At 41.5% G+C, this 21,920-nt stretch overlaps 2 protein-coding genes across 2 annotated transcripts; both read left to right on the top strand.

Moving 5' to 3' along the window:
* Positions 1-407: 407 nt before the first annotated feature.
* On the top strand, positions 408-18,221 carry scube2 (signal peptide, CUB domain, EGF-like 2). The gene is made up of 23 exons (XM_079736646.1): positions 408-574; positions 1,013-1,129; positions 1,324-1,449; positions 1,912-2,046; positions 2,626-2,751; positions 2,850-2,966; positions 3,786-3,875; positions 4,790-4,906; positions 5,173-5,295; positions 5,708-5,824; positions 6,147-6,269; positions 6,652-6,768; positions 7,130-7,219; positions 7,366-7,488; positions 8,432-8,602; positions 9,018-9,224; positions 12,834-13,004; positions 14,324-14,491; positions 14,625-14,786; positions 14,917-15,114; positions 15,751-15,903; positions 16,024-16,103; positions 16,854-18,221. Exons 1-23 carry the CDS (start codon positions 487-489, stop codon positions 16,998-17,000), a joined length of 3,066 nt encoding a protein of 1,021 aa, XP_079592772.1. The 5' UTR covers positions 408-486; the 3' UTR covers positions 17,001-18,221.
* Positions 18,222-18,401: 180 nt separating this feature from the next.
* Positions 18,402-20,733, top strand: tmem9b (TMEM9 domain family, member B). Its single transcript, XM_079736672.1, has 5 exons — positions 18,402-18,582; positions 18,799-18,890; positions 18,998-19,106; positions 19,240-19,374; positions 19,551-20,733. Exons 1-5 carry the CDS (start codon positions 18,511-18,513, stop codon positions 19,704-19,706), a joined length of 564 nt encoding a protein of 187 aa, XP_079592798.1. The 5' UTR covers positions 18,402-18,510; the 3' UTR covers positions 19,707-20,733.
* Positions 20,734-21,920: the final 1,187 nt, after the last annotated feature.

The raw sequence follows: 21,920 nt of genomic DNA, 5'->3' as shown, positions 1-21,920 counted from the left end.
TATGAATAACAAAGTGATATAGGAAAAGTTTCATTACTAGGCTTTTATAAAGAGCAACGCACTGTATCACATTGTATTCAATTACGATTGTCCATACAAAACCTGTCACTGTAAAAGGTATGTAAATAGTGAACTCCCGAATACAAAACTAAGGAAACTTAAATTACAAAATAAACACCGCAAGGGGAAAAAAAAAAAGCACAACTACAACAAGTTTGTATGTAGCCTGGACTCGCGTCTATACATACATTATACGACGGTAGGAAAGTGTTCATCCACATTTATGGAAGGATCGGGAAAGTGTATGAAGCTCGCGCTCCTCTGTCTCCCTTTCGTCGCCTTGCGCGCGCCCACACACTCCTTTCTCTTTCTAAAGCCCTGCTGGTGAACACACTGACAGGCTACAATGAAAATGAGGCGGACACTTGGTCGGCACTTCAGTGCGTACACGTCCTTTTGAGGAGACCTCTAAACTTGGATATCACCATGGGAGCTATTTGGATTGCGAGGAACTTTTGTTTGTTTTTGCTCTTGTTAAATACTCGCCAAAGCACAGCACTACCAGAGAGTCAAGGTAAGCTTACTCCCGACTGGCCACGCAATATTCTTATGCACTCTTTATGTTGTTTTCCCATAGCCTTTATTTCTACTCTTGGTAGCGCTCATTTACAGGCTTCATTACGTTTACTATGTCACTTTCATATGCTAACGTTACCAGACGGATTTTTCAAAGCAAATCTATTGCATTATGGTATTACAATGATGCACGACAATGCAATTACTAGTTTGGAACTTTTGAAGTGTATATAAACAATACAATCATTAGCCCTCAATCAAAAAACCTTTATTCCTAGATCACTCTCACCTCATTCAGTTTGTCCGTATTTTAGCCTTTTTGTATTATTTTGCCAAGTACACACTGCCTGTATGGAGAACTGGCCATTCCAATGCGTTGTTATTATTTATGGCTTTATTACTTTAACCTCGCGCCATCTCTACGTGCTTTCCGTAGATCAATGCGCAGATGAAAGTGATGGCTGTCACATCGATGCTATTTGTCAAAATACCCAAGGCTCATACAAGTGCACGTGTAAAGCAGGCTTTAAAGGAGATGGCAAACATTGTGAAGGTAATTATCTGTTGAGGTCTGCCTTGTCATTACAATGTGTGGCCACCATCTTGAAGAGGCGAGACTTTAATGGCATATTTGTGGATACATAGGCTGTTCATTTTGGCTAATTAAATACACATGAATGGACGTAACTTTTAACCTTATGAGCTAACGGTACACTTGTTTTTGTTGACACGTGTCTTATTTTGTAGACGTTGATGAATGTGACTTTGAGTACAATGGCGGCTGTGTACACGAGTGTAACAACATACCAGGCAATTATCGGTGCACTTGCCACGATGGATTCCATCTAGCGCACGACGGACACAATTGTTTAGGTAAGAAAATGTTTCAGTGTAAAGTCCCGGAAAAACTGCGTGTGTAGTCTACTTTATGAGTTGTAAAAGTAGCAGTCATCTTATGTTGCATCATAAGCATATTAAAAAAAGAAGGTAATTACCACATTGTAATAGTAACGTTAGACCTAATCTCTGCTAACATTTTGTACATACATTATACATTGGAGACAGGAAATGTCCTATCTGACAGTTGTCAATACTGCTGAAAGTATTCTCTTTTAGTTTTTCATATTGTTAACAAAACATGCTTTATATGTATAATTTCATTCAAGCGTCGCAATATTTTGTTGCCTATTTTGCTTTTCAATTTTCACACACACACACACACACACACACACACACACACACACACACACACACAGACACACACACACACACACACACACACACAATTGTATGTGTGTTTTTATAATTAATTCCTGAAACCCAACTTTCTTTTAGATGTGGATGAGTGTAAATTCAACAATGGAGGGTGCCAGCACACATGTGTCAACACAATGGGAAGCTATGAGTGCCGCTGCAATCAAGGTTTCTTTCTGAGTGACAACCAGCACACATGCATCCATCGCTCTGTGGGTGAGTGGCTATGAATACAGGTTTTTCACCTTTTAGAGCCAATATCATCTAGCTGTGGAACCTGGCATTTACATTATGCCTGTGGAGTGCCCATCTGCAAGAGAAGGGGTGAGAGAATCGTCAAAGATGAGAATAGTTTGGCCGGAACTGTTTGAAGAAATTATTCAAGTACTGGTATGCATGTATGTTTGTATGTGTGTATGTATGTATGCAAAGAGATACATAAAGCTTTTAAGTAATACCCTTTTTTTTAAGCGTATTCTGATATGTCGCATGCTGCTTTGATTATAAAAAGTAGATTTGATTCAAGGTGAATTTTAATTTTAAAAGTAATGTAGTTGTTGACATGATTTGTTATGATCTAAAATGAAAATGATAACGTTTTTCCCTTTGTTTTTCTGTCAGAGAAATATATGCCATGTTATTGCATCCTATAATATGAATGTAAATTATGATAATATCCAATATAACCTATGCTCACTGTCATTGATTTGATGTCTAGACTGTCACAGCATTAAGAGTTCCATTGTGCGTGTGTGTGTGTGTGTGTGTGTGGGTGTATTTGTTTTTCAACCATAGAGGGCCTCAACTGTATGAATAAGGAGCATGGTTGCGCTCACATCTGCAAAGAGACCCCTAAGGGAGGCGTTGCCTGTGAGTGCCGCCCAGGCTTCGAGTTGGCAAGGAATCAGAGAGACTGCATCAGTACGTGTGGTTCCGTTATTCCTGCCATCTGACCAATTTGCCCCGACTGTTAGAATATCAGAATATCTGAACTCGGGTCTTATGTTGTTAACTTGCAGTTACCTGTAACCATGGCAATGGGGGTTGCCAGCACATCTGTGAGGACATGGAAGATGGCCCCATATGCAGGTGTCACGTCAGGTACACCCTGCAGCCAGACAAAAGCTCCTGTGTAGGTAGGTAAGCACTGACTATGTGTACGCCCAGTGGCTGGCTATTTGAAATACCACACCCCTCTCGTTTCTAGATCTCCATCTGTTCTTTTCTTTCAACAAATGTTGAAGCTCTCCTTAGTTGCCATATCTTGTGTTTGTTGTTGGAAATCAACAAAAGCGATTTAACGATTTTTTCTTGTTTCTTTCTGTATGTTTCATAAAGAGGCAAATGATTGGACGTGTTTTATCGCATATCATTACAAATAAGTAGATTGATGCGTGTTGAACACCTTACAGAGGCTGCCTCTAATAGGTTTTGTTTCAAAGAAAAATAAAGATGGCGCCAAGGTATCTCCTTATGCAATGTGTCTGTGCCAGTTCCCCTAATAGTGGGTGTTCATCCCTAGTTTCTTCTTCTCCTCATCTTGGGTTGGATGATAAGGATCGTCCAATCAGATAATGGTGGTGGTGGTTTTCTTCTGCGGTGCCAACATGTGTGAGGTCTAAGTCTATCGCTAAGAAGTCATCGCGTGATTCATTTTACTTGTCCCCCTTGCTCGCCTTATCTCCCCCACAACAAGACACACTGTTATACTTCAGTGAAAACCTGACTCTGTTTACTGATTTTCCTTCCCCCCCCAAATAAAGGACCATTGCCACATCATACATACATAAATGTTTTTTTTTATTTCCCAAACAAAATTAAACTCTTAGGATGTAACATAGTAACTTGGTATACATTACACTTTCGCATAAACGTGTCAAAAACATTGAATAGACATCAAAATGAACTGCGCTATTAAATGTCTTTTAATGATGTTGCACATGTTTGTTTCTCAGAGCGAGATGAAGCCACTGCTGAGCCAATGGAGCACAACATCACAGCCTTCACTGAGGTCGATAAACGTGTGAAACGAAGACTGCTCATGGGTGACAATTCCATTAACAGCATGTTCATTATTAGAATTATGTGAAAATTTCGCACAAACTCTTCTCAGGTTTAAAAGTGGATGTTCTATGATTTATGTGTGTGTGTGTGTGTGTGTGTGTGTGTGTGTGTGTGTGTTTGGGTGCTGTACACACTAGGCTAGAATATTGAGGCGAGGGAAGGAGTAATGCTTAATAAAGAAAAGCATTCCTCCCTCTTCGGAGCAAACTGTGAAATGACTGTGGGCCTTGGCTTTCTCACCCATGATTTCCCTACTGGAAAAAAAAAATAAGCCTTGGTGACAGTGTGGTACATTTCACATTTCCTTTCTATTTGGGGGAGTAGAGTATATAGTTATGGCTTACTTACTTTTTATGTGTATTTAGAAGCCGTCTGTTGTGTTTGTGAAATGCTGCGTGGAGGCCTAACTTCAAACCATTATCTCTTAGTGCTTAACTCCTTTGTGTGTGGCTGGGTTATGCACTCACAAGGTCTTTGTTTGAACTCTAAACGAGGCCTGTTGAAAGGGAGAGCAAAGTGGTTGACATCCACTTCACCTGTGTTTGACAGTTCTCCACCCAAGTAAGGCCATTAATCACCAGCGTACACCTCAAGTGTTCCTCGTGTGAAACATGCAGCGCAACTTTCATGTCAACCTTCAAACATGCCAATGAATGAAGACTTAAACCCCAAAAGCAAGTGTGTTCTGAGATCTTTTCCGTTACATCAACAGTTCTGGTTGCCAACAAATGACATGGCATCTGTAGAAGAATATCTTTTTTGTGTTTGGTTGTATGCTTTTGGTGGGGGCCGCAATTTAAGCTTTGAACAGCATGTCAGTGCCGAAATAAATCCTTTCAACACAGAGGAAGGCTCAATCAGTGGCGTGCATTTACACAGTGTCCTGTCGTTTCAGAGACGTGCGCGGTAAACAATGGGGGGTGTGACTGCACCTGTAAAGACACATCCACGGGCGTACGCTGCAGCTGCCCCGTCGGCTTCACTCTGCAGCCAGATGGAAAAACATGCAAAGGTCAGACTGACCGTCCACCATGGACCTCCACAGACCTTAATAATGTAGCGGACCCAGTTGAAACCATGGAAACGCTATGTACTATTTTTTGATCTTGCATTCCATTTCCCCACCCACTGGCATTCGAGATACGTTTCCATTGAGGTGTAATGGTTTACCAATTTTGCCGCTAGGTTAATAAGGTCTATTGAGAGGGAAACGGTCTCTTCATCATCTGGCTTCGCTGCACTACGACTGCATTATTTTCAATATTGTTTCCGTTGCAGATATCGATGAATGTGAACTCCACAACGGCGGGTGTGAGCACTTTTGTAAGAACACCATTGGGAGTTTTGAGTGTAACTGCAGGAAGGGCTTCAAGCTGCTGAGTGATGAGCGTTCTTGCCAAGGTAAAAAAAGAAATGGTTTCCTTCCCCTCGGTTTCTTGGAGAGTGGGTTTAGAGCAGCACCAAAGGTGGGCTCGGAATATTAAATACAATAGAATCAGTGTTGCAAGTAGTAACATAATAAAAAAATATTTTTAGTGGCGTCTCATTAAAAGCCTAATGACATTTTGGAAACAATTACAGGCGAAGCAAAGCAACGTCTTTTATAAAACAGTTTTCTTTTTTTTGTGTGACCAAAATGAAAAAGAAAAAAAAGGAGTCATATGGTCCTTATCAAACTGTATTGTGTGTGTGTGTGTGGGTGTGTTTGAGGTTGAGTACCATTCACAAAGACAATCACAAGCTCTCTCTCTCTCAGTGCAACTGACTGACTGAGTGCCATGAAACCGTGTCATCTGCATGCTTCTCATTACAGATATAGACGAGTGCTTCTTCCAGAGGACATGTGACCACACGTGTGTGAACTCCCCCGGTAGTTTTGAGTGTGTGTGCAACAAAGGCTACACCCTGTATGGACTGGCCCACTGTGGGGGTAAGTTTGTTTGTGTGTGTGTGTGTGTGTGTGTGTGTCTGCGGGCATTACAAATGCAATTGCGCAAATTATAGATATGTACAACAGGGACAGGTAAAATAAGGGCCATACTATGTCAATATGGATAACAGCTGATCCGTATGATCAATCATGCATCTGTTGACGCGTGTCGTATTTATTAGACTCTGGCAAATGGTATTTTGAATGCCACGGTGTGTGCTGAGCAGCCATGTGTGCGCCTACACACGAGGCAATTACCAACCAACTTGCATAGAAACGTTTCAAGTCATACAATGCATGTGTTTTCCCTCTTGACTCTTAGACGTAAACGAATGCAGTGTGAATGGGGGTGGCTGTGAGCACCACTGTGAGAACAACCTGGGAGGATTTGAATGCCACTGCCAACCCGGCTATAAGCTTCACTGGAACAAGAAGGACTGTATTGGTAAGCCAGTGGCCCGGCCAGCAGGAGACAGCGATTCCTTATCTCTGTTGTGTGCCGCTATGATGTGCATGCAGTTGCTTTGAAAAGTGCGGTCGTGCAACGCAAACCCCCGACGTATTCCCCCCGTAAAAAAACAGGAGATACTTCGAGTGACTCGGTCGTCTTGTTTTTTCTTTTAAAATCTCTTTCTTGGGCTTTAAAGAAATGGAAGCCATACTTGACTCGCTACTGCGGCCGCTGTCAGTATGTTGGACATTGTTCCCTCATGTTTGTCATGCCTTGAACTCTGCCTAGCTGTTATGGTTGTTGTTGTTGTTGCTATTTTCCTTTTACATCCAATATCCTCTTTTTACCTTGGAGTTGTGTTGTGTATTCTATCTAGAGGCTGAGGGTTTCGCACTTTCCACACCCACGTCCCGGCCCACGCTGAACTGCAGCAAACAGGGAGGAGGAGACCGCTGTTCCTTGACCTGCCAATCCCAAGTCCACATCAGCAGTGGTGAGTGGGTCCGTTTGGGGACTTTAGGCAGGGGAGTTAGTGAGCTGGTCTGTTTGAATAGTCGTCCACCTCATTCTACTGAAGGAGTAGCGTGTCCCCACATGCTCCATGTTTGCTCTTTGTGACCTTGCTTTTTTGGCCCTTTGCCTTTGTCTTTGTGTTGGTGCCCATGTCATGGATGGACGTGCGTGTGTGTGTGTGTGTGTGTGTGTGTTTGTGTGTATTTGTTAATGTGTATGTGTGTGTGTGTGTGTGTGTGTGTGTGTGTGTGTGTGTGTGTATGTATGTGTATATGTATGTGTGTATGTATATGTATGTGTGTGTGTGTGTGTGTGTGTGTTTGTGTGTGTGTGTGTGTCAGGAACGGAGGATTCCTATACTCTGACCTGTGGAATGCCTTTGCCCTGCTTGGCTGAGGCGCAAAAGAACAACAGTGGCCTGAACTGCTTTGGCAAGTACACAAGATCAGATCCATTATCTGGGGACTTATCTCTACCCTTAGAATAAAATCAGCGATAGCCACACTCAAATGTTTTTAAAAATAGAGCCATGATTTTCAACAATGCTTGGGCTAATTTGTGTTCCTTTATTCTGTAGGTTCAGAAATGTCCAGCATTTCCCGCATCAAGGCCACTGCCACCTTTAGGTCGGGTCCTGGAAAATGCAACCTCAAGCGAAGTCAAGAGAGGCTTAAGGAGACTCTAAACACTGCACACTCAGGTACAGAGGTTTCCATAACACACACAGACACAACACAACACACACCACTCAAATTAAGACCCTGAAGTAAAAGATGGCCTCCGCATGGAATTACATCTTGTTCATGTTACCGGTAGTAAAACAATTTCCCTTTACCAGGAAGTGTCAGCCAGCCGTACATCAACTCCTGAGCAGCTCTTTGAAAGCGAACCCAGAAGTATAACCAAATGTGAAAGAAATATGCAGGGAAAAGTGGCGTGCTTTCAAGTTTCTCGCCACTGCACATTGTCTGGCCGTGACAGGGTGAGATGTAATTAGCCATAGCATGGCTTTCAGGAGGCTTTGACCCAGCTATCAATCAAACCAGCTTCCGATTGGGGGGATTATTTTGTTTCTCCAGAGGGTTCCGGCATGGTGTTTTACATCCCCTCAAAGTCACTGAAAGGATACACATCACTTCAGATAGCAGAAGTTTCGGACGTGCCCCGTGTCTCCTCACACACACACACACTCAGATCACCAACCCAAAATCTGTTGCGCATAGGGAGAAAGAAAATCTTGACCTGGATGTTTTTACTCGCTCCCTCTCCCTCTCCCTCTCACTCTCCCTCTCACTCTCCATCTCCCTCTTCCTCTCCCTCTCACTCTTCCTCTCACTCTCCATCTCCCTCTCCCTCTCCCTCTCACTCTCCCTCTCACTCTCCCTCTCCCTCTCAATCTTCCTCTCACTCTCCCTCTCACTCTCCCTCTTACTCTCCCTCCCCCTCAGCAAATAGACATGATCTGCACACGTACCCTTCATCTTGTTATGTTTAGGTTCCATCTTTGCCAGCGATTAGTATCATCCCTGTTGTTTAATCTTCCTATTGGTGGTCAATTTTAAACGCGTTTGTGGTTGTGTGAATGTTTGACTTTGTTTGTGTTTCTGTGTGTGTGTGTGTATGCTCCTCTCCCATGTACACAGATAGCGGGTCCCTCTTCACGGAGAACGTCCAGTTCAGCTACGTGAGCCTGCATTGCTCGTCCGCCGGTAGGAGACCGCAGCGCCATCGGAACGGCAGGAGAGCAGGGGAGGAGGAGGGCTCCTCAATCACGGCTCAGTTTGAGTTGGATGTGAACCTAGAGGAGGTAACAGGTTGGTCTCTCTGCTGCGCTGCCTGCCCGCCAGCCTGACTGATTGCATGTGACCCTAACACACCCCTCTCTTGGGCATCTTTCTGCTCATTTTGGTCTTCTTCCTATTTCTCTGACTTTCCTCTATTGCTCTCATGAACCTAGCGGTTGAAGTATCTCCTGTTTTGACGTGGGTTCGTTGGTTCTATAAATGTGGGTGTGGGATGGGTGCTGCTGCTGCTGCAAAAAAGGGGTTGGCGTTGGTTTCGTTTGGAGTTGCTTTCGTGTCTGGCGTTACGTACGTCAGTCTGTGCTTTGGGTGTTCTCTCCGTGGCCACCACGTGGGACGTGGTGGCTGTCTTCATTATGAACGGGGCGGTAAGCATGTGCAAGCCCCCCGCCCCTGGTGTGAACGCACTGTGAACTTGTTCTCTCAGCAGAGAGCTGTGACCTGCCATGTGTGCGCCGGCGCTCCGAGAAGAGGCTGAGGAAGACCATCCGGACCCTGAGAAAGTCCATCAACCGGGAACAGTTCCATATCCACTTTGCTGGCTCCGACTACGAGCTCTCCAAGAGCCTGCTCCAGACGGTGGACTTGCAGGAACATTGTGTGGCCGGGCAGGTGCTGGTGGCCAGGAGATGCGGTTAGTAAACAGTTATTTATTTTAACGTTGAGCCGCGACTGTACAAACCCCTGCCAGCAACGGAGGAGTGATGGCTGCTGACGGTGCTTTTTAGTGCTGGGTTTTTTTTTCTCTGTCTTCTATTAAGCAGCGGACACCTATTTTGTGATTCAGCGGCATCAGCCCTCTTGTGTTACACAAAAGCACAAGGAACAATGAATCAGATTCACAGCAGTGGTTGTCCCAGAGTGTGGGTTTTTGCTTTAAGGTGGGTTAAATACTCCATGCCAGGGAGGTATATTTAGACAAGTTGGTTTAATGATTGGATCCGAGCAGGTGTTGGCCAGATGACTTCCATATTTGGTGTGCAGACATGGTGTAATGAGCTGGTTATAGGGAATGGGGGGATGGGGGGAGGTTTGCAGAGGCAAACAGAGAGACTGTTGTTGCCCCTTCCAACATGAGAGCTCTTCCAGCATCTCCCTACAGTCTCTGACTGTAACTGGCAGTGTAAGGCTTTCTGCCGCTTAGCCGTTCCCCTCTGGATGTGTTTTATTTACGACACGTAATAATGGAACTGTGTATTTGGTTTTAATGGCGCTCAGTCAATATGAGCAAATAAAGACTTATGTGTGCATTTTTTCTTTGGCAAAAAATTAACATGTGCCTTCAGTTTTGGCCTAAGCTTAAGTTCTATGTATGAGTCCCATATTATTTTTGTACATTTCATAATTGTCTTTTTAATTACCAAACCTCAGGCAGAGTCCTCATATGTCCTTTAATTGAATATTTGTTTAGGCATTTAAAACATTATGATATCAATACATGTGTAACGCTAATATAAGTATGAGTGAATTCTTTTGAGTATTTATCTTCCTGTAATACTTATATTAATATAGCTACATCCCGAACCAGGTGTACACAGTCTTGATTGAAGACCTAATGTTTACAGTTGTTGTTGCAGAAAAGATCAAGATTAACAAACAATGTCCACTTGACTAGTGTGGCTCTTTCCTTGTGATGACATTAAACAGTGAGGGTAGCCGCTCTGCAAGTGGTAATCCCACTGATGAGGAGGCCTGAGCAGGATGCTGTTCTTTGGGAAGACTTTGGAGAGACATTTCGTGGTCAACACTATGGCATACTGTTTAAGTCAAACACTACAATGTATAAATATGGACATTGAAAGAAAATGATATTTTGCACCAAAAACTGATGACGTAAAGTGTTCCTGTTATATGTGTTATGTGTTCCTGGTATTTCATTGTTTGTCACTCAGATCTTCCCGCACTTTTGGGTCAACGTTAAGCAGTCTATTTGACATGGGGTGCAGACATGTAGTTTGGAACGGGGGCTGAAAGGCATTCTAAAGCCCCCTGCTCTTTAAAAGAGCTATATTTTCTTCCCCCTTCACCCCCGCCTCCCTCTCTGGCTTAGCTTGCAGTGCAGTTTAGTTCCTTTCAGTTTGCCTACTCCATTGTAAACCCTATTGGGGCTCGTTCCCACTGCATAGCAGCGTAGTCTAAAGCCATCACAAGCACACCAAAACAACATCACCTCTGTTACACATTTCTTTCTTATGAGGATTCTTTTAAATCCTCCTCACTCTAACTTGATGTTGTAAGACTTTGAGCAGTCTATAATATTCTTTGAGTAGATGAATGAGTTTCTGAATATGCTAGCTACCTGCATGCGTTTCATTAACTTCTTAGTCTTACAAACGTGTTTTAAATGTGGGGTTATTTTGAAGTGAGCACAGCTTTAGGGGCCCTAAGAAGAGAGTTGTCAGAACATTTGTATTTAATGTATCCACTTCCTGCACTGGAATTGATTGTTGCCGGATATTTTTTTTAATGTTTGTTTTTACATGGGAGATGTTTAGGAAGTGCTGTTGATTCAAGATGGCAGTTTGAGTGCAGTGCCCACCCCCCCCCCCCCCCACCCCCCCCACCCCCCCATCTCCCCCCTGGGTAGAGCCACTCTGCATGACCCCCAGCCACTAAACTGTTAAAGAGAATTGACTTCAGCCTACACCATGGGAATCAATTAGCATCAGCTGTTTGGGCCTCTGCTTGATGGACGCACGAAGCGATTGGTCCAAGCAGAAAGGGGGGGATTGAGAAACCTGACCCCTTTTATTGGGTTCAGCTCCTTACCACTGTGATACCGCAGTGTTTTCCTATGTCATCAAGTAGGCAAAGACTGGGGACTTGAATAGAGGTGAAAGGTCTTTTAAACCTCTTTTTGGGGCCATCAATTCGAGGACTCTATAGAAGCGACTCTTTGCATTTGAAAGGCATCAAGGTTTTTTCTTCTTCTCTCACTCTCACTCTCTTCTCTCACTCCCTTCCCTCCGTCAAATAAAAGCTGTTAGAGGACAATGCAACGGTGGCTCCACATGGGCTTTCAGAGTAAACAATGGGCTGCAAAAAATGAACTGCTCTTGAGAGAATTACATTCTCTTTTTCCTTGAAGGGAAATCTTACAATTTGCTGAGCCGCATATAATGGATCTATGTTCAAGCTTTTGTGTGTCAAGCTCTTTATAAATAGTGGTTTTCTACGGAGAGGCACTCCTTAAAGGCTACCGCTGAGGCACATTTCTGGACTAAAGACGTTGAGGACATAGACAATTTGTTCCGGTGTGAGACTAGCAAACGGCTTCTGAGCCCCAAGTTCCTCACACCACCCGACAGACATAATTGTTTCCAAAAAATTAATTACAGGCACACACTGTAGATGACAGAAACCAAAGAAAAACTCTGCACATCCCTTTAATCAATTTTTATGACGTTAGGATAGATAAGAGGCAAACTTTCTCTTTGATTCGCTTCTGTGTCTGCCTCAGTTCTAGATGAGGGTGCCTATAATGGTATTAAGAGCTTCCCCCCTGGTGCACAGCCATGTTTTATTAAGTATTAAGGCTGTTTGATGTGTGGCACAAAGACTGTTGGGGGAACACACTGGCCCTATTTGTGTTGAGCTGCATCAGGTTGATTTGCAATGGTTTTGTAACGTCTTAACCTCAGTGCTGCATGCCAGTGTATAAGAAACGTCAAGGTCTGTAAAAATAAGTATATGTATAGATATAAAGCCTATATATATATTATTTTTCATATATAAATGAAAGCTATAGTTTTTCTGAAAATATTAAATGTGTCGGGGGAGTATTGCTTTTTACTGGACCTCTGTACCTTACTCAACATTAAGTTACTCAACATTGAGTAATGAACAAGCTCTATTCAAAAACGTGATAATCCTTTAAATGTGATCATTACTATATACTTAGTCCTACCACTTCTATGCAACGCGGCTGAAATGGCAGAGCCGTGATGAATAACGTGGAAGCCATAAACAAACACACTTTAATGAGGGTCTTGCGCTCATGGTTCCTCAATGTCTGTGGTTTCCTTTGTTTTGGGGTGGCTGGTGTTTTGGTCCCCGTGTTCTTTCTCTCTCCCTGCAAAGTCTCTCAAAGATTTGCGAGTGACAGAAAAATAGATGCATTCATGTAATTAGAGGGCCTGGATGTTGGTCTTTAAAGCTCCCCCACAAGCATTGATATTTATTCTGATCTCAGGCTTTGATATGTCACAGCAATAACGTGCGTCCCTCCCAACCCGTCCCTCAGTGAGCTGCTCGGCGGGGACCTTCTATGACGGGGACCAGGGGAGGTGTGTCCTGTGTGCAGCTGGAACCTATCAGGACGAGGAGGGGCAGATGGCCTGCGAGCTCTGTCCCGGGCCCGAAGGGAAAGTGGACTCCAAGGTGGTCGGGGCTCGTAACATCTCTGAGTGTGGAGGTAGGAGACACTCTTTGCACCACCACCACCACCACCACCACTTACACCGCTTCGCTTCAACCAGACCAACAGACGTATTAAATGCATATTTTAGTGAGCAGCAATAGAAATAAGACTGCTGTTCATTGAAGAGTGACAGGAAAGTTTCAAGATAGAGGTGGGGGACTTGTGTCTCGGTGTTGTAGCACGACGCATGGTGCACCATGGAGATCCTTCGGAGACTTCTAGATCCACAACTAGAGCATGTCTCTTTAGGTGGTGCGTGTCTACAGTCAAGATGTGGGTGTACCTCATCTTTAATCACTACTCAGGACATAAATAGTTCCGTTCTCAATTGTGGTTTCAGAAAAAAACCTTTTGTTGTTGAAAACAAAAGTGAGATTTATCATGGATTAGAGATTTTTTCCTATCTTAATATAGGCGTCTATTTTTAAATGCTTCCTGTTATGAATGAATAAATCACCCAGGATGAACCGCTGGCTTGATGATAATCTTACTGGCAGATGTTCTGCTTTGTGTTAAGTCAAAAGAGCTGCAGCTTAGATTGTTGAAGATGAATTTAAATTCAAAAGGCTTACTGGCCTCTTCTTGGTTCTGAAGGAAAAGAAAAATGAGCCACCATGTTATGTAGCTGTTATCGCAGTCACTTTGTGGCTCTGTCCCAGATCCCATCACTGGCTTTTCTCACCCACAGACTAAACAAGAATCATTATCAGCAGACTCACAACAGCAACCCGTTTCTTAAAGTCCCGCATAACAGCAGTTTACCCACGAGAAGATAGAAGGGCATAATATCAATCTTGTTACGTTTGACTTTAGTTTCCCCTAAAAGCTCCTATCAGAACCACAAAGCTGTGTACCTTCTCCCCAGGGGAAGAAAAAGGACCGCTTGTTTCCAGAACGTATAAGACTCTGCTTTAGATCCATAGCATGAGCATTTTTCTTCCTCTTTTGCAGAACCTGCAATTAGCGACCATATGCACTGTCCAAAGAAGTGAATGTGGATCTCTCTTCTCTTATGAAGATTGTTTCAGTGAACCAAAAATCAATCCTCCAGAACATATTTATTCATGTCAATAAATTACTATTGTTAAAAGTTATCTAAATATATTGATATCCAATATATATAACAATATTATATAATTCTATATATTCGTTAACTGTTAACTGTTTTTTGTCATTATTTTGACTTAATGTGAGTGAAAAGCATTCCAGTTCCTCTTTTTCCATTCAATCAAATTAATCTCTTATTCACGTTTCATGGATGGGTTGAACAATCTTTAACGGCAAGTTGCGGAAAAATCTGTGTGTGTGTTCAGGTCAGTGTACCGAGGGTCACTATTCCCACGATGGCTTCATCCCCTGCGTGTCTTGCCCTCTGGGATCCTACCAACCAGAGATCGGGCGTACCTCTTGCTTTCTTTGTGGGGGAAACCTGGTCACCAAGCACCCCTCTGCTGTGTCCTTCCAGCAGTGTGAGACCAAAGGTAAGCATTTTTCCAGTTTCAGTTCCGAGGGTCCTGACAAAAGGAACTACGCTGCCCTCTTCTGCCAATGTACAGACATTGCATCCTTTTCTAATCGTTAACATCCGGGGTTAACTGTGTTGGGCTCCCACAGTCCAGTGCTCCCCAGGACATTACTACAACACAAGCACACATCGTTGTATCCGCTGTCCCATGGGAACATACCAAGTGGAGTTTGGACAAAACTACTGCACAGCTTGCCCCGGAAACACCACCACAGACTTTGACGGCTCCACGAACATCATGCAGTGTAAAAGTATGTGCCGACTGTTTCAGATGATCGTATGCAGCATTTGTATGAAGTCTTCTGACATAACTCTGCAGAGCAAGTTACCTGCTCCGGATGATGGATGGCAATCGATTAACACGGTGTCGTAACTTCACAGACCGACATTGTGGCGGAGAGCTGGGAGATTTCAGTGGCTACATCGAGTCGCCCAACTACCCCGGAAACTATCCGGCCAACGTGGAGTGCACCTGGACGATCAACCCTCCACCCAAACGCAGGATCCTCATCGTGGTCCCCGAGATCTTCCTGCCCATTGAGGATGAGTGTGGAGACTATCTGGTTATGAGAAAAAGCTGTGAGTCTCGTTTCAAAAACATTGGGTTAGCCAGGTTTTGCCAAAGTTGGCAAAGCCTGGAATCGTAAATTGTTATTATTATTTTTTTTTTTATGTCCAAATGACAACGAGATGCTGCACATATGGTTCAAATATTTTATAGCGGGTTCTGCAAAATTCAGTTGTTGCAGTGTTCAACTCCCAGCCCAAAGGTTTGGAATTCCATCCTCAATTGTCCAGTCTACCTGTAGGCATTCTGCTTCTTGCTTAAAGAACCAGTGAACACAAAACCACTTTTTGACGGTGTGTGTGTATGGTGAAGCTCCGTCTGAGCAGCGAAGTATTTAATGTGCGTCCATTTAATGTCTGCTTATTAAAACGCTTATACACAACAACGGTACTATGAAAGTATCAGAAAGTTTTAGCCATGGGGATAATACCCCCCTTCTTTCCTAAAATTCAATTATTTTTAAATCTCACAGTGGTCGAATTCCATCTGAAGCAGTGGTTCACTGGCTCTTTAAGATGCTTTAACCCCATGTACCTGCCCCTCGATAACATATTTTCTACATTGACCACTGGATCCGACTCCACCAAATGAGTACACACGATGAACACATTAGTCTCATCTAATGTGTGTGGATCCTGATTTTCCAGCTCTCTCCAACTCCGTGACAACCTACGAAACCTGTCAGACGTACGAGCGGCCAATTGCTTTCACTTCCCGCTCCAAGAGACTGTGGATTCAGTTCAAGTCCAACGAGGGAAACAGTGGCAAAGGCTTCCAGGTCCCATATGTGACTTATGATGGTGAGAGGAAGTGGGCATGGGTGAAATGTGGTTTATACTTGTGGTTCCTCAGTTGAGGTTATGCAAAAGATTTTTAAGAATGTTCATGCATTGCCTTTGTGTGTGCTCTCTTTGTTGCAGAGGACTACCAAGAGTTAATCGAAGATATAGTCAGAGATGGAAGATTATATGCTTCAGAAAATCACCAGGAAATTCTTAAGGTATAGTTTATGTCAATTTTAACCGTGGCAGTTATAAACAATACTTAATTTTAAGTTGAATGAAGACAAATCACATCCGTGAGTTTTAAATAATTCACTGTATTATATTGACACTGAGCGTTAAAAATGGGTACTGCAGCCCAATTTCACAATATTGTAGAGAGTTGTCTCAGCCAGGTTGCTAAGTTCGGGATGCTGAAAGAACAGAATGCAAGATGAGCCAAGCAGAATATGATATTTGGAGATTTCGCACTGGGCGGGGTCATCTCTGACAATAGGAATCTGACAAAAACACGTTCCAAACGGGAATGCAAATTTCAACTTAGAACGAAGCATAACATAAAGCTCCTTTAAATGTATACACATTAGCCAAACCTATGTTTACAGAAATATTTGTTATCTGTTTCGAGGGAATATTACCTTTGTACCCCTCTCTCACAAAAACGTACATTCTGCCAAGCTGTGTTACAAAGCTGTTATGACTTTCAGAGATGCTTCAGAAATATGCATAAGCCACGTAGTGGGCTTTCTGTGGGCCAGTGGGCTGCTTTCTCTGCAATACAGAAAGAGCATGTTTTCATAAATCATTTAAAAGTAAAAATCAAAATAATTTACTTAAATTTCCTTATGATCTATTTGTTATTTCATAATACTGTGTATAAAAAAACGCTGTGTGTATTGGACTCCATCTTGTGGTGTTAAGTGGTACTTACTAGTGTTTTGTCTTCTTGGTATACATTTTCTCAACAGGACAAGAAACTCATGAAGGCGTTGTTTGATGTTTTGGCCCATCCACAGAACTTTTTCAACTACACAGCCCAAGAGTCCAGGGAAATGTTCCCCAAGTCATTCATCAGATTCCTTCGCTCTAAAGTCCTGAGATTTTTACGCCCATAGATTAAGGTGAACTTTAGCCAGTGGATTTGTGAATAGTTCTTTACATATTTTTATTAGACACTGGCCACATAACCTTTAAACTTACTGAGCAATTAAAACAAATATGCTATACTTGCTATGCTACTTTCACACAACCCATACTAAAGTGGACTGTACTGACCCAAAGGAGAAAGTAAACAAGCAAGTGGATTTTTTATTTTTTTTTCTCTATATTTTTTTACTGTTTGAAAGGATAGATTGGTATCTTCTCCGTATGCTACAGACCACAAGCACATTGCTAGCCTCAGACAATTCACAATGTCGTATGTATTGTTTTTTTTTATGTGTTTTAAAAAGCCTTACAAAAATGATGTTGGATAAAGTTCTAGGGATTTAAAGGGAGAGACATCTGCTCCTGTATGATTGTGTTAACATTCGTGTTAAAAGATTTGTATAAAGTCTTATTTTTATATTAGTGGGATCGGATGGGTGATTTAATGTGTTTAATGCTGAATAATCAAACAACAACATTAAGAGAATGTTACTAATACATGACATAGCACACTCATTTATGGAACCTAGATAAGATATCAACCAATGAGTGTATATTTAGCTATAACCGACTTGTAAACTATTGTTGTTTTGCAATTAGTGTTGACAGAAAGTTGATAGATACAGGAAAGACATTTATCACAAAAATATATTTGTTTTTTTTCCAAACGATATAGCACTACAATGTACAGTATGTAGTGTCATCACAAAGGCGTTTATACTCAAACAAATTGTATATGATGTAAAAAGTTTTAGATTAAATGTTAATGTATTGTTGGGTAGCGACTACATTTGCGACACATCTAGTATTGACACTTCCTACTTTCCAATGTATTGGTGTTTCATGTTCATGTTAATATTTTGTCTGCCACTGTATTCCACTGTATTCTGTCATTTAACAATGTATATCCATTGTGGCTCTTCTTAGGTTATAGTGAAAAATTAAGCATGCATCTCTCAGGAGGACAATGTATTAACATTTGAACATATGAACCAGCAACCAAAGACACAACAAATCATATTTGGATGTCAAATGAGTTGGAGTGATATTAATAGATATATAGAGCTACATAAAGTCAAATAGTCCTAGGCCTGAATGATTTCATACGAAAGTTACGTTTTGTAAAAATAGAATTTCTTTATTGTCTTAGTACAGTGTATTTGTACATCTAGCGTGTTGTAAATAAAATGGTAAACTGCGTTGTTTGATTTATTAGGTAGCACATTGAATTGTTTGTATTTTATTCGCATACATAATACGATTTATTTAGTGGGAATGATAGGTCTAAAACCCCTGCAAAATATCAATAGATTACGTCACTAAAACCAAATACCGGAAGGCGCATGTCAGCTGATCGGAAGCTTGGCTGTTGTGCTTGGCTAAACTAGAAATCAATAGTGAGTGCGGAATATTTAGACCCTAATAATCTAGCCATAGCTTGTTATTGCTCTACAAAAACGGCCTTTCACATTTAAGACAATGAAATCAGTTATCATATTGGAAGTTGTATCCCTGGTTGCTTTTCTGCTGTTGACATTTGCGGTTGCGAAGGTAAGAGTATAGCCAGCTAGCTAGTTAAGCAAATTCTTAGTAAGTAATGGCTACCTTATAATTGCTTAAGTCAGTGTGTTCATACCAAATATTGTGTAATGTCAGGGAACCTATGTGGCTCCCAAATAGTAAGATATACTGTATTATCGGAAACCGATCACATTGCATGGCCCATTCGAGAATAAAGTAACGCTACACTTTGTATTTATTCTACAGAACTCGGAGGACATTCGCTGTAAATGCATCTGCCCGCCTTATAGAGATATTGAAGGACAGATTTATAAACAAAATGTTTCCCTTAAAGATTGGTAAGTTGTGCTTCTCAACATCTAAATTGAATGGCTGCCCAAATAGCCAATAGATAGTTATACCATCCCTTTGTCTTTTTTCCTCCAATCTATTCTGTATCTTCCAGCAACTGTCTTCATGTGGTCGAGCCCATGCCGGTAGACGGGAAGGATGTGGAGGCTTATTGTTTACGCTGTGAATGTAAATATGAAGAGAGGAGCTCAGGAACAATCAAAGTAAGCAAATGTAATGTGTGTGAGACGGGATGTCCATCAGGCTCTCTAGTAACCATTATTGGGTATGTTGATGTGTAAATAATTAACTTGCTACTGTGGTATGAACTAATTATAAATCTCCCTCAATTCTCAGGCTACAATTATAATTTACTTGTCGATCCTTGGCCTGCTGCTTCTGTACATGGTGTACCTGACTCTACTTGAGCCCATGCTGAAAAGACGTCTCTTTGGGCATTCCCAGCTCATCCAAAATGATGACGATGTTGGGGTATGGGTTGCTGTTGTATTCTTATGTCGAGTTTTGCTCAAGCTCTACCCTTTCTACAGTAAATGATGCTGCTGTAATTTAGGAGTGAAAAGGGATTATGACAGTAAAGTGATCGAGTGGTTATTAAGTAACTGTATCCGATCTAATCTGCTCCCTTTTTATGTTTTTGATTTTAGGACCAACAGCCTTTTGCCAATGCTCACAATGTTCTTTCACGCTCGCACTCTCGACCAAATGTGTTGAACAAAGTAGAGCATGCCCAACAACGCTGGAGAAGGCAAGTCCAGGAACAGAGGAAGTCCGTATTCGATCGCCACGTTGTTCTCAGTTAAACTGCTCCCTTGAAATCCACAGGAGTTCTCAGGTGGAGCTGAAGTACTGTGAACCCCACAATTTATTTATTCCTCTCCTTTTCCCCTCTGCTTCCACAAACCCTCTTATTTGAGATTTGTGCCCTGTGTGTGCTCTGATACATCTCTTGAAGGGTTTTGGCATTTGCAGTGTACTAAGCCAGTGATGGTTGCATATGAATAGGCTGTATACCATTAATATTTCACATTCCCAGATACATCATTTCTATCATTTGAAAAATCCGGTCCCTGCCTATTGTCCAAGCCTATAAGTGCCAAGTTAACATTAATGTAAGGGGCAATTTCAATTAAGCAGAATTGACTAATGTGACTTATCCAATCAGTTGTATCTGAATGGTCCCTTTTTAAAATAGAAAATATTGTTACTAAATTGGCCAATGGTTTCCAATTTAAGAGTAAAATATTTTGTGGAATAGATATCAATCTCGGCTTTTGACAACCAAAAGTTTGCTAGAGGGGTTTTCCAGTGGCATCATTGATCAGCACCGAGCCAAGCTATTGTTTTTACTCATTAAAAAATGTAGAGCAAAATTGCAAGCCTGGTAACTTGTTTGTATAAGCCTGACTTGAAAATGCATGTTTTGTAAGAAATATTTTCTACAATTGATTTCAATCGCTTATCCATGCCACAAGAAAATTAAATGTTTACTTCCTTGTGTCACAACCTTTACCTTGTGTGATTACACACATATTGACTTAATTCCAAATCAAACATAGCAGTAAATGCAATGATTCATGTCTTGTCATAGTAAAAGTAATAGTGCTAATTCTTCTCTATTCAGGCTGTTGTAATGTGTGTTAAACGTTTCTTTTCCTCATTTATATATATTGTATTGAGATAACCTTATTAGAGTTACTTGGGCTGCTATAAAGGGCTGCAATTATTTTTTGTTTAAGTTAGGGTGATGAGAAAGAATGATGGAATACCAATTGAAGTGTTTATAACTATAAAATGTGATTCAATTTGATTTAAAATAAAATGAAAATGTAATAATTGTGATTCTTCCTAAGTCATCCCGATTTGCAGTATTTCCTTTATGGAACTCATTGTTTTTATCATCGCAGGGCTACTCCCATCATATTAATATAAGATTTTCTTGCATGAATAAGCTTTGGAGAATTCACGTGATTCCACCAGGGGGAGCTAGTAGGACGTATCTGCCAACAAACCAATCGTTGCTTACTGATTTCAGTGTCTAGTTACATTGCACAGGACTGTAGACTAAATTAAGCCTATGAGGTATGCCATGTTGATAGGGCAATGATCCTTTGTTAAACATTTAGTCTTAGGCCTAATTATTAGTTGTATTCCCCCACACTCACGGTCGGCTATCGGAAATGTCTTACCTTTTTCATAAAATAAAGTACCCTATTTTGGTTTAAACCTTTTGATCCTAATTATAAAGGAAAAATAAGATGCTCACTAAATTTTTACTACAAATATCTAGAATACAATCACGAAAGTAATCTGTACCCCGTTCATGCGACTAGTGATGATTCAATATGCCTTTTTCCAACCCTTTGCTTATTTTTCTCCCGTTCCTATTTTTCTTGCATTCCAAGCGACAAATAGTCTACTAACTAGGCGATTTCAATGGATACAATGCGTTTGGAGTGTGGAGAAGCAACCACAACATTTGACAATGAAACAGCTGTGATTTATTCGCAACTAACTGATTTACACGGAGTGACCGTCATCATTTCCTGTTCAGTCCATTTTTATTTTTTTTGAGTGCATACCGTTACAGAGAAGATAACTTTCTGCGCAGAAAATTCAGCTTTCAGACTAGTCAGGCAGACAGCCTAAGAGCCTCACTATAAGAATGGATTATTGAAGAAATTTACTAATAAAGAAAATCAGGTACGTCTCATATTTTATAAAGTGTTGCTAGATTACTATTTCGTCATTAAAAAGACAATAATTAGTAGCTTAATTGGCATATGGGTAATTTATAATGACCAGTGCACAAACTCCTTTTTTGAGACCACACTTAAAAGACACGAAATCAAAGTGATGTGATCAACACAACCATACAAGCTTGAAGTTATTGCCATTTGGTATGCTTTTGCAAAGAGTAGTATTTAGTAAATAAGTCACGGTCAATGTCTTCCAGCAGATGTATTTAGAAGAGGCCACCTACTGGGGGCGCCTAACTCATCCTATTGTGGTCGTCA

Source organism: Pollachius pollachius (genome assembly GCF_949987615.1).
Source record: "Pollachius pollachius genome assembly, chromosome: 5".
In the NCBI taxonomy this organism is placed as follows: Eukaryota; Metazoa; Chordata; class Actinopteri; order Gadiformes; family Gadidae; genus Pollachius; species Pollachius pollachius.
Note: the sequence above shows the minus strand (reverse complement) of the source record. Positions and strands in the feature narration are given on the sequence as shown.